The sequence below is a fragment of the Lemur catta genome, chromosome 9, assembly GCF_020740605.2.
Source record: "Lemur catta isolate mLemCat1 chromosome 9, mLemCat1.pri, whole genome shotgun sequence".
Classification (NCBI taxonomy): Eukaryota; Metazoa; Chordata; class Mammalia; order Primates; family Lemuridae; genus Lemur; species Lemur catta.
In genome coordinates this window covers 60,000,794-60,013,625 of record NC_059136.1, presented here as the reverse complement: position 1 = coordinate 60,013,625, position 12,832 = coordinate 60,000,794, and the positions used below count along the sequence as shown (strand labels likewise).

General features: G+C 43.7%; 1 protein-coding gene across 1 annotated transcript in view; it reads left to right on the top strand.

Annotated features, from left to right (window-relative positions):
• Positions 1-1,349: 1,349 nt before the first annotated feature.
• The window catches only part of LAPTM4B (lysosomal protein transmembrane 4 beta), a 58,856-nt gene continuing 47,373 nt past the window's right edge, over positions 1,350-12,832 (top strand). The window contains exon 1 of the mRNA XM_045560722.1: positions 1,350-1,708. Within this exon, the coding sequence (XP_045416678.1) occupies positions 1,610-1,708 (99 nt within the window). The 5' untranslated portion in view covers positions 1,350-1,609. The remainder of the gene's footprint in view (positions 1,709-12,832) is intronic.

Below are 12,832 nucleotides of genomic sequence, written 5' to 3'. Positions count from 1 at the left end.
CCTTACCTCAGTTCTCACCTTGCACCCCATTACCGAAGAGCAGTTTCACCAGGAAGATCTTTTGAGCTCAGTAGTTTGAGGTTTGATCTATGATCACACCACTGTACTCTAGTTCAGATCACACAGCAAGACCCTGTCTCAAAACAAAAACAACTCCTGAGCTTTCTTGCTTGATATTTCTGATGAACTCCCACAGTAATGTTACTTATTTTTTATTAAGGACCTTTACTTGACATCTCTGGAGATGGGTTTTGGGTCCCTTAGGATTCAGGATTAAACTACACAATAAGAATGTCACAGCCCAGCCTTAGCAAGAGTGAGACCCGTCTCTACAAAAAATAGAAAAATTAGCCAGGCGTGGTGGCAATTGCCTGTAGTCCCAGCGAGTAGGGAGGCTGAAGCAGGAGAATTGCTTGAGCCCGCGAGTTTGAGGTTGCAATGAGCTATGATGATGCCACTCTACTCTAGACAGAGCGAGACCCTCTCTCAAAAAAAATAAAATAAAATAAAAATTAAATAAATAAAAAAGAATGTCACAGCTTTAAAGCCTCGTAAAACTAACCAGTTCTGCACTTGAATAGTCTTAACTAACATCATTTTTCTTCCTATTATAATCTGTCCTTAAGAAATTTAGATCAAACCATTTTTTTTCTTGCCCCAAGTCTCAAATAAAACTTTCATACGTGCTAATAATCTGAACTATTAGATACTTGGCTTTAGAAGTTAGAGGATAATCTGGAACAAGGACGCTTCGAGACAAAACACCAGTTGGGAGGAAATAAACTCGAAACCAGTGCTATCTCTCAGTATCTCTCAACACTGTGTGTTGTGTCTTACAGAGACCTTGTGTCAGTAAAATTGGTACGATAATTGTTTCTCTAGCGCTACAGTCATGATTAAAAATGCTACCCGAAGCACAGCGAGGATGTCCTTGACACACATCCGATTTTCTGGGAAAGATTAATTACTACCACAGGAATTGAGCTGGAAAGTAGAGACAAATTGCTCTTAGTGGCTTCAGCGCTGATTCAAAGTACTGCAGAGGACGGGAATCACCGCGCAACTTTCCTTCCTCTAGTTTTCACGATATCAGTGATAGCACTGCACCCTACGGCTTATCTGCAACACAGGAGTAGAGGGGAGAAAAACAACGAACTGGAGTGAAAGAGTCTCGAATTCGTAACGGAGTTACACCCACGGCCAGATGAAACAGGGAAGGCCTGGAACTCCGCCGGAGGCCACCCCCGGGACGAGCCGAGGGTGCAACGACGACGTATTTATTTACAAGGGCCCGTCGCGCCCGCAGCTGGCTGGAATCCGCGGTGACGTCATGGGCCCGGGCGCAGGTCACGTGCCCGGCCGCCCCGCCCCCTGCAACAGCCTCCCGCCCGCCTCCGCCGCCGCGGTCTTTAGAGCTTAGGGTCCCGCCGCGCGACTGCCCGGAGCCCTCGGGGGAGCGCGGAGCGAGGCGGGCCGCGGGCGGGCGAGCGAGCAGGCCGGGGGCCGGAGCGGCGGAGGAGGAGGCGGCGGCCCGCCGGGCACTGAGCGACGCGGTCGACGCTCCTGAAAACTTGCGCGCGCTCGCACCACTGCGCCCGCGGCCGGAGCGATGAAGATGGTCGCGCCCTGGACGCGGTTCTACTCCAACAGCTGCTGCCTGTGCTGCCATGTCCGCACTGGCACCATCCTGCTCGGCGTCTGGAACCTGGTGAGCGCGGCCGCGGGACGGAGCGCACCGGCCAGGCTGGGCGCGGGACCCCGGGACCCCGGCCCCTGCCTGGCTTCTCACGTCCCCAAGTTGGCTCCTGGTTCGGCCCCGGCGTTGGGCGAGGCGGCGCTCATCCGCCTAAAGTTATATTATTAGAAACTTAATTCTCCGGGCGAGCCTGTCCGCAGTTCCCCGCAGCTCGCCACCCTCGGCGGGGTAGGCCGGGAGTTTGGGGCCCGGGGCGGGGTGCTGGGCGGGCCGGGGGCGCCTGGGGAAGGAGCGCGCCCCACGGTCGGCGCTCGGGCCGGTGCGGGGAGCCGGGCTCCAGCCGCCGCGGCTCCGCGGGGTCGCTGAAAGTGCACTCGGAGACAGAACAACTCCAGTCTTATCTTGCCAGCACGTGTTTCCTTTCCTTTCTTCTGAAAATCCGTTGGGCTTTGCGTTTTGACGGGTGCGGACAGCCGTCGTGGAGGTGACGGGGCATATTTTGCTGCCGCCGTGGTTAGGGCTGCAGATTTGGCGTGTCCATTCTGCATGCGCGCATCGCTCCTCGGGTTTGCTGTGCGTTCCCCCCCTTCGCACATTCGCATCCCGAGTTGAAACGGTCGGGGGCTCCTGCCACCCTCCTGTGCATGGGTCTCCCGCACATTCTTGTTTTGAAGCTTTTACCGTAGGAAGAGATTTGCGTGTGATTTACTGCGTGTGTTTCAATCTGCCCGGGGAAGCCATTTTCCACCCACTTCTTTCCTGCCCGTGGACGGGTGGTCGCAGTACCTTTTATTAACGGACACATTCGGCAAGTCTGACATGTTTTTCAGGTTGGCGCTTTTAAGATCTTATTTGTGTGGGGAGCAGTGATTCTCAGGGGTAGTGAGGAAACCTGACGGAGTCTTGCCCTGTACCTGCCCTAGGTTGATTTTTGGCACTCCTAGACTGCACCGAATTCCATTGCATTTTGGGTTTTGTGACATTCATGATGGAGAGTTAGACCCGAGCCACTTTGCAGCGAATACCAATGCGTCGAGAGGAAATGCCAAGTGGCATATAGAACTTTTCAGTTCTTACTAAGATAAGACACATTCTTAATCGTGAGTGGGAGTTTTTTGTTGGCTCCTCATTTTTTCGTATAATATGGACATTATGTCAAATTGTGAACCCCTTTCTTGTGGTATTATAAGAAAAACATTCCCCCTCCCCTGTATGGGTGTTTGTGTGTTTACTGTGCTATTTATAGTTTCAAGTTTCCTTTAGTCAGTGCCTATCATGGCCACATAATAGAAATTTTTGGCCTTAAAAGCTTTTAAACAGATCTTTAGTATGTGTGCCTATCATGGCCACATAATAGAAATTTTTGGCCTTAAAAGCTTTTAAACAGATCTTTAGTATGTGTGGGTTCTTCCTGTGTAGTGTAAATGCAGATAGAGCATCAGCATATTGGCTCAACCTCTGCTTTACTAAAAGCCAAGACATTCTTTACAGAAATTTAAAATTAGAGCAAAAGTATAGTATGTGGCTTCAAAATAGTTGGTGCTTTGTTGATGATCAAGACAATTCATTCAAATGTCTGCGTTCTCCTTGAAAATGTTCAAATCTGCAGACTTGCAAGCACATCCGTGAATGTAATTTGTAAAATCTAGGGCACTGCATTAGGCAAATGTACTACGTGATCCCCAGGAAAGATAAATCTACTTGAGCCCTGTTGTTGGCTGTAATCCAACCAGACACTATTGGTGTGATAAAAGGAGAGTACTCAGCATGCTTTGTCTACTTTGTGAGCATGCTCATTGTGGAAAGTAGTTATTGGTGTGCATGTCTTAGTATTTGGAAATATGTGGCCTTTTGAAAGATAATTAGAAAGCTTTCTAGCAGATGTGAATTAGAGATGATTTTTTGTCTTTTGTTTAATTGTGATTTACATATGATGAAATCCGTAGTTAGATGTGGAGTTGAGTTGCAAATGCAAATATAACCCACATTCCTTTAAAACATTTCCAAAACATTCCTCAGAAAAGTTGCCTTGTGCCTCTTCCCAGTTAATTCCCCCCACACCCACACTGTGGACTCCATCTATCCACAGGTAAATTTTGCCTGTTCATATAAGTGGTTTTACACTGTGTGTACTCTTTCTGTACACATAACTTCTTTCACCTAGCATAACTTCTTTTATATTCATTCTTGTTATTGGGGGTATATCTATAGCTTTTTATTGCAAAGTATTGTTGTATGAGTATACTCAATCTGTTTATTGATTTGCTAGATACTGGACCTTTGGGTAGTTTCCAGTTTGGGGATATTATAAATAAAGCTGCTCTGAACATTCTTATACAAGACTTTTTGTGGCCATGTTTTTATTTCTCTTTGGTAAATAACTAGGAGTGGTATTGTTGGTCATTGGATAAACATACATGTATGTTTAACTTCGTAAGAAACTACTAACCAGTTTTCCAAAGCAGTTCTACCATTTCACACTCCTACTAGCAATGTATGAAGTTCCAGTTGGTCCACATCCTTGCCAACATTTTGATGGTGTTAGTGTTTTTAATTTTAGCCATTCTGGTGGGTGTGTAGTGGTAGTTCATAGTGGCTTTAGTTTGCCTTTCCCTTATGACTAATGATGTGGAACAGTTTTATCGTTGCTTCTTGGCTAATCATATATCTGGCTTTGTGAAGTTTGTTGCCCATTTTTAATTGGATTTTCTCTTTTTCTTTTTTTTTTGAGACAGTCTGGCTCTGTTGCCTGGGCTAGAGTGCCCTGGCGTCAGCCTAGCTCACAGCAACCTCAAACTCCTGGGCTTAAGCAATCCTCCTGCCTCAGCCTCCTGAATAGCTGGGACTACAGGCATGCACCACCATGCCCGGCTAATTTTTTCTATATATATTTTTAGTTGTCCAGATCATTTCTTTTTATTTTTTAGTAGAGACGGGGTCTCACTCTTGCTCAGGCTGGTCTCGAACTCCTGATCTTGAGCGATCCACCCGCCTTGGCCTCCCAGAGGGCTAGGATTACAGGCGTGAGCCACCGGGCCCGGCCTGGGTTTTGTCTTTTTCATATCGATTTATAGGAACTTTATATGGATACAAATCCTTTTTAAAATATATGTTTTGTGAATATTTTCTCCCCAGTGTGTGGCTTGCCTACTCCTGTTATTGATATATTTTGATGAATAGGAATTTTTAATTTTGATTAAGTTCAGTTTGTCAATGCTTTTCTTTTATGATTAGTACCTTTCTGTGTTCTAAGAGCTCTTTCCCTACCCCAAGATTGTGAAGATACTGTTACGTTTTCTCCTAGAGGGTTTATGGTTTTAGCTCATTTAGATCTGTGATCCATCTAAAATAAAATTTTTTTTTTTTTTTTTTTGAGGCAGTCTCACTCTGTCACACTGCATAGAGTGTGGTGATGTCATTGTAGTTTATTGCAGCCTCAGATTCCTGGCTGGGCTCAAACTCACTGCAGCCTAAAACTCCTGGCTGGGCTCAAGCAATCCTCCTGCCTTAGCTTCCCAAGCAGCTGGGTCTACAGGCATATGCCACCAGGCCCAGCTAAGTTTTTTATTTTTAGTAGAGATGGGTCTCACTCTTGCTCAAGCTGGTCTCCAAGCTGATCTCCAAGTCCTGAGCTCAAGCAGTTCTCCTTCCTCGGCCTCCCAGAGTGCTAGGATTACAGGCATGAGCCACCTTGCCTGGCCTCAAGTTAATTTTTGTGTATGATATGAGGTATAGGGATTTATATTTGTATTTGTTTATTTTAAAAGGCAGTTTAATCACTTAACATAAAAAATTATTAAATAACCTTTATAACTGCAAACATTTTTGGAAAGACAAGTAAGATGCTTATCCATCTTCATAGAGAATGAAGACTAACTTGTCCTGGGGTCATGATGTTCCTTTCTCCAACAAGATGTGATTCCATTAACTTCTCTTTTTTTTTTGAGACAGAGTCTCGCTCTGTTGCCCGGGTTGGAGTGAGTGCCGTGGCGTCAGCCTAGCTCACAGCAACCTCAAACTCCTGGGCTTAAGCGATCCTACTGCCTCAGCCTCCCGAGTAGCTGGGACTACAGGCATGCGCCACCGTACCTGGCTAATTTTTTCTATATGTATTTTTAGTTGGCCAGATCATTTCTTTCTATTTTTAGTAGAGTCGGGGTCTCACTCTTGCTCAGGCTGTTCTCGAACTCCTGACCTCGAGCGATCCACCCGCCTTGGCCTCCCAGAGTGCTAGGATTACAGGCGTGAGCCACCACGCCCGGCCTCCATTAACTTATTACCTGTATTTGCCCATGCTAGTCTCTCACTGTCCATCTAGACTCCCCAGCTAGATGCCTCTGTTCCTCTTGCCACCTTTTTTTTTTTTTTGAGACAATGTCTCACTCCATTGCCCAGGCTAGAGTGCTGAGGTATGAGCCTAGCTCACAGCAACCTCAAACTCCTGGGCTCAGGCCATCCTCCTGCCTCAGCCTCCCGAGTAGCACAAAACCAGGCTAATCTTGCCACCTTAATCTCTTCTTCCTTTATTCCATCTCTGTGTCCTATCAATTTCCGTTCTACTTTCTTATTCTGTGCTGTTCTTCTTCATTTTTCTCGTTTAGCTCTCACTTGGCTATTACAATAGTAATAATTGGTCTCATAATTGGTCTCCCTCCTTTAAACAGTTATGGCCTGAGCCACGTCTCTTTCCCCTCCTCTTTCTCATTCAGGTTATCCTCCTTTTGGATACAAATGGCTGTGAGAGTTGCAAGCCAATACTTAATCTCTAAGTCCTGAGATTCTTTCCGATTTGACCAGGTTATTTGTTCCTCCTTGAACCAAACATGGCCAAGGGAGGTGACTAGAATATACTGATGAATTTGGGTCTAGGATATTCTTCTACCTTTGAACTATAGTCTAGAAGAAATGTAAACAGGGAGGGGGCGCCGCCAGGTAGGATTAACTATTCTTAACACCAGGTTGAAGGTGGAGGGATGAGTAATTTCCCAAAGAGTCAGACTATTACTAGAAGGAGAAAGGAAGAATGTTTGGAGGCTAATAAAAAATATCTGCTACACTCCTTAGGATGAAGTCCACATTTCTTATGGGATATTTTTTACCATCAGGACCTGCATTTCTCACTATGCTCCAAAACATACTTTCTCCTTTGCAATTTCTTGTATTGTTTTACCACGTGTTACTGGTAAATGGAAGCATCTGTCATTGACACCTGGGATGGGTCCCCCTTTAACATATCCTTTTTAAAAATCATTGGTTAAGTTATATTTTAGGAACTCAGTCACTCAGCAAATACATAATGAATGCCTCTTTGTGCCAGACACTATTCATAGGGTAGTTGGCCATATATCAGATCATAAAGGATGAAAGAGGTCAGAGTAGCTGGTCTCACTGGCTTTATGACCTGGTCTTTCAGATAACTAGTTCACTTGGAAAGTCCCAGCTTGCTTGTGTACGTAAGTAAAGAAAACTAGACTATCTCGCACCCCAAAATATACCTCTTTGGCATATTTCAAGATGGTGTTTTGAGAAACTGCAGACGGGAATAGCCCTGGAAAGCTGCCTTTTGTGGAGGAGATTTGCATCTTTAGGGAAAATCTACATTAGGGAAATAAGCAGCCAGGCTTTCTCTGAGCTTCCCTCCCCCCCTCTTGCAGACCTGAGAAAGATTAACTCTCCAAGTAGAGAGAGACTGAGAGTCTGACACCTTTTTGAAGGTCTGGCAGAGGAACTTGCTACTGGCTACCAACTATTGTTTCCGAGAGCTGCTACCCCAGAGATTTCATCTACATAACAAGACCCGCCTTCCCTAGCTAGGCCTTTCCATCTCTCCCTCCCATAACCTCTCTTTGAGTTTTCATATTTTGTATGACTCCCGGGCACATGTGTGCGTATAATAAATTTGTATACTTTTTTCTGTTAATATATTGTTTTATAGGCTCAAATGATCAAATTTTCAAAAGGAGGGGATTCTCTTTGTATCCTGAGAAATTCTATAGCTATTGATTTTTGTCTGACTATAGGATAGTAAAACTGACATCCTGTATTTGTAGAGTGATTGATAGTTTTCAGTGAGCTTTCACATTTGTCCTTATTTAGACCTCAAAGCAACCCTGGGTCAGGCATGATAGGTGGTAAGATACTCATTTAAGATTAACAGTTTCTTTCTAGCTGTCAAATTCTATGCTTTGGCCCATAGTTCCAGGGCAAAATACTGGCTGATTCATGGTATTTATGTAATCTTGTCTAGGGTTTTTCCCCACTATGTTAGATTGCAAAATACTTAAATACTGGGCTAAAGAGTTTGGATTTTATTCTGTAGACAGTGGGGAACATTGAATTACGAATAGGGGTGATATGAAAGCAGTTTTTAAGGAAGATTCAAATGGCAGGTTGTTTTATATGGCTGGAAAACCAGATAGGGTGTGTTATAGCTCCCTGGATATGAGATACAGCAGATACTAGTTTTCAGGCATGAGCCACCATGCCCACCCTCAGAATGTCAATTTATTAATATTCGGTGGGGAAATATAATTGTTTTTGAGATGAATACTCTTACCCTTAGGCCTATGTATTCTTTTTCTATAGAGGACACTAAATGTGATTGTGGAATGATTTGAATACGTAATAGTTTTTCATCAAGACACAGTGGTGAGTCCAATTTCACAAAAGAGGTAACCGACCTTCAGGTTTAAAAAGATCAAGTTTTGCTCTAGTTTTGCTGTCAGTGGTCCAGTGGCTCCCAGCACTTTGGGAGGTCTAGGTGGGAGAATCGCTTGAAGCCAGGAGTTTGAGACCAACAACATAGCAAGACCCTGTCTCTACAAAAAATAAGAAAAATTAGCTGGGCATGGTGGCACACACTGGCCTGTTGTCCCAGCTGCTTAGTAGGAGGCTAATTTTTCTATTTTTTGTAGAGACAGGGTCTTACTCAGGCTGATCTTGAACTTCTGGCCTCAAGCGATCCTCCTTCCTCCCAAAGTGCTAGGATGATAGGAGTGAGCCATGGTGCTCTGCCTGGCTCTCATTCTTGAAAGATAATTTTGCTGGATATACAATTCTAGGTTGACAGTTACTGTCTCTTACAACATTGAAGCTATCTTTTCACTTTCTTTTAACTTTTGTTTTGCTGCTGAGAGGTCGGTTGTCAGTCTAATGGACATTTTTTCTGATTCCTTCCCTCTGTGGTGGGTCTTTGTGATTCTAAATTAGTGATAAGTTCCTTGGTGGTGCTGAAGCTGTTGTCAGACCACACTTTTGTTAGCAGTGGTTCAGTGGGACATGTACCTTTCTAATGCTAACCCCCCCCCCCATTTTTAGAATCTTGCCTATGTAGTTAAAACTTTGACTACTACTGTTTTTTTTTTTTTTTGAGACAGAGTCTCACTTTGTTGCCCGGGCTAGAGTGAGTGCCATGGCGTCAGCCTAGCTCACAGTAACCTCAAACTCCTGGGCTTAAGCGATCCTACTGCCTCAGCCTCCTGAGTAGCTGGGACTACAGGCATGCGCCACCATGCCTGGCTAATTTTTTCTATATATATATTTTTAGTTGTCCAGATAATTTTTTTATTTCTATTTTTAGTAGAGACGGGGTCTCGCCCAGGCTGTTCTCAAACTCCTGACCTCGAGCGATCCACCTGCCTTGGCCTCCAGAGGGCTGGGATTACAGGCGTGAACCACCACGCCCGGCCTTGGTTTTAATTCTTTCACAATATATTGAACAAAACAAAATCTTAATATTTATTCTAAAATGTGTGTAAGAATAGAATCTTAAGGATATTTTTATATTTATATTAGTGATAGATAATTAATTTGCTAATCTTTTCATTACTTTGAGAGTAGCTAAGAGCAGCAGTGATCTTCAGAGGCCTTCAGTTTTTGAAGTAATTGGGTACTGTTTTCTTTTAAATAAAAGTAACTATCAAATATTGACATCACCTTGAAGAATGTTTCATTACCTAGATCCATAGTGATGAATATTTATGGCATATACTTAATGTATGGAAAGAAGAAAACATTCAACAATTTTATGTATATAAACATTTCTTTATCTGAGAGATGGTTAATAATTACATTTGATTTTAATTTGAGAATTGATTTTTTAAAAACTGTGAAGTTATACTTTTGCAGCTTTTTGTTTCAATCCTAGAAAAATGTGGATTTTTAATCTTTAATTTTAAAATTTGTTTTTGGATGTATTGAATGTATTGCTGTTTTTAAAGAAAATTGTAATGCTAAAGCACAATGTAACAATACTGTTCCTGAATGGAATGAAAAAATTATATCTGATTTACTGTCCCACTTTCATTTGTAAAATCATTCTGTTTTAGGTGTTTAACTTCTGTCTTCGGTAAACAGCTACAGGAAGAAAGCATTTTTTATGTATTAAAACTAAACAGGAAGTTAAAAAATACCATTTCAAATAGTCTTTCAATGTATATGTTCTAATAATCCAAGTTGTTGCAATAGAGTGGTTATAGAGCAGTACTGAGAACACAGAGAGCCCCATGTTTGCTGTACTAAAAAATTAATTCAGCCATTTTGCACTTTCCATTTTCTCTTTTTTCCAGATTCCAGCCTTTTAACTCCTTAGTACTTGGTACCTTTTTAATGCACAGTTTATGTCTCCATTGCCTATCCTAAACTAGGTTCTGGGCTGGGCCTGTCTCTTCATATTCAAAGATTTAAAATGTTCTTTAAGACATAAAAGGGACACGCTCGTTCTCCTGGCCCACTGTACACCCCTAGGTCTCCCAGTGGCTCTTTGGACAACTTCCCTCCTGCCTCTGGAAGGGGACCATCATTTGCCTTCTATCCTCTGTCTGTCCAGACATCTTTCTTCTTAATTACGTGGACCTTGTGTTCTGAGAATCTATTGGTGTCTCAGCCTGAGAATGAAGACCAGAACCCACCTAAGTCCATTCAGAGAAACTGGGATTGCTTCTGCTGGCGGGGTGGGGGAAATCATTTTGCATGTCAGCCTTCTGTCGGATTCAGAGTGGCTGTATGGAACACTCCCTTGAAAAGAATTCTGAGCCCGCTGCCAGGGATTGGCTAGCAGAGTTGGCCAGGGCTTGTGAATGGGGTGTGGTGGCTTCTTGAGAGGAACTAGGGTTACTGGAAAGAGCGCATATGGCATTTGTAATCAAAGAGCCAACGATTGTGTTTCAGCTGAAAACTATATGCAGCTGAGAACACTGCAGGTTTCCTCTAAAGCTGAGAGTCCTCATTGTAGAATGGTGTAATAATAATCACGCTTGGTAGGGAAGCAACACTGCTTTTGTAATATAAAACGGTATGTGTGGTAATGGTGGTTTCTTGATTTAGTTCCTTACCCATGAGGAAGACCTGCCAAAAGAATGGCAGTGTGGGCTGCCCAGATGAGTCAGAGGACCTGATTGATTGAATCTGGGGGGAAACCTCTATAATTGATCTTAAATTTGCCTATTGAGATGGGCTCTAATAAAAAGTACAACTTCTATTGTACTCCTTAAACTTTTTCCTTCACATTTGCAACCTAAAGACTGTCCTTTGATTTAGAGCTTCAGCAACTCAAAACGTGGGCTGCCATTATAATCCAACTTAAAGCACCACCAACCAGGGCTCATTACTGTGTTTGTGTTCCTTGGAGTTTTTTACAGGCAATTCTTAGTCACTTGGTCTGATATCCTAAGATTATTTGTGCTGTAATCCTTGTCTCTCAAGATTTCAAAAGTCTGTTACTTTCTGGTGTTAATGTCACCTCCTGGTGAAGTCTCTCAACTACGAATCCCCTTTCCCCAAGCCACTAGTATAACAATTCATTTCCACTCTGAATGGAACATTCAATTTGTTTGGTTATCTCTCACACTAGATAATAGGCTACCTTGAGGGGTTTGCCATATGTTGCTTAGCATTATGCCTGGAATGTATTTGTTGCTTAATAGGTAATTTTTGAATAATTGAATGAATAGGTTAATGAATATTATAGCATTTCCATAATTTACTTGGCTGTTAATGTATGTTTCTCCCTCTGGACTATACTAATCCTTCGGACCATGTCTTAATCATTTTTGTATAACACCCCCCCCCATAACACTTTTTGTTAGCTTCAAGCAGAGTGTTGGGCATATAATAAATTGACCTAATTTAGTCAATTTCTTAGGCGAATAGGATTTTTATGGTAAATCTAATTTTTTCCCCCAGAATATATCCACAATTGTTTGAATTGAAATAGAAAGTGTCAAAAATTTATTTTAATATCATAACAGGTCCTTGTTGAGGATCTAATTTAAATAAGAGCACATTTGGATTAGAATTCTAAAAAAAAACTTGTTGAAAGAAATTTTTAAAATTTTTTTAAACTTGGTGCTGTTAGGTTTAAAGAATTCAGCTTCCCCAAACTTCCTCCAAACCTCCTATAGAACCCACCCTTCTCCGCTTCCCAGGGGTGTATTAGGCATAGAACCTTTGCCAGACCCCTAGGGAGATACAAGAATGAAATGCAAAAGGAGAACTTACTTTCCTTATCCCTCCTGGTTGTTGATAAGTATTTACTCCTCTCACAAAAACCCTCTATAAAACCCAAGGCTGTCCCCTTTTCTCTCCTGGATGCCTTTTTGGCCTCCACCCATCTGTACCCAGATGCTCAAAATAAACAACATTTGCTATGTACAGGAGGCTTCGTGTGTGTGTGTGTGTGTGTGGTGTGTGTGTGTGGGGTGTGTGTCTGTCTCTTCCTCCCTCTCTCTCCTCCCTGCCCCCCCTCTCTCCTTCCCTCTCCCCCCCTTCCCTCTCCTCCCTCTCTCCCTCTCCCCCTCCCTCTCTCTCTCCTCTCCCCCCCTCCCTCTCCCTCTCCCTCTCCCTCTCCCCCTCCCTCTCCCTCTCCCCCTCCTCCCTCTCCCTCTCCCTCTCCCTCCTCCCTCTCCCTCCTCTCCCTCTCCCTCTCCCTCTCCCTCTCCCTCTCCCTCTCCCTCTCCCTCTCCCTCTCCCTCTCCCTCTCCCTCTCCCTCTCCCTCTCCCTCCCTCTCCCTCTCCCTCTCCCTCTCCCTCTCCCTCTCCCTCTCCCTCTCCCTCTCCCTCTCCCTCTCCCCTCTCCCTCTCCCTCTCCCTCTCCCTCTCCCTCTCCCTCTCCCTCTCTCTCTCCCTCTCCCTCTCCCT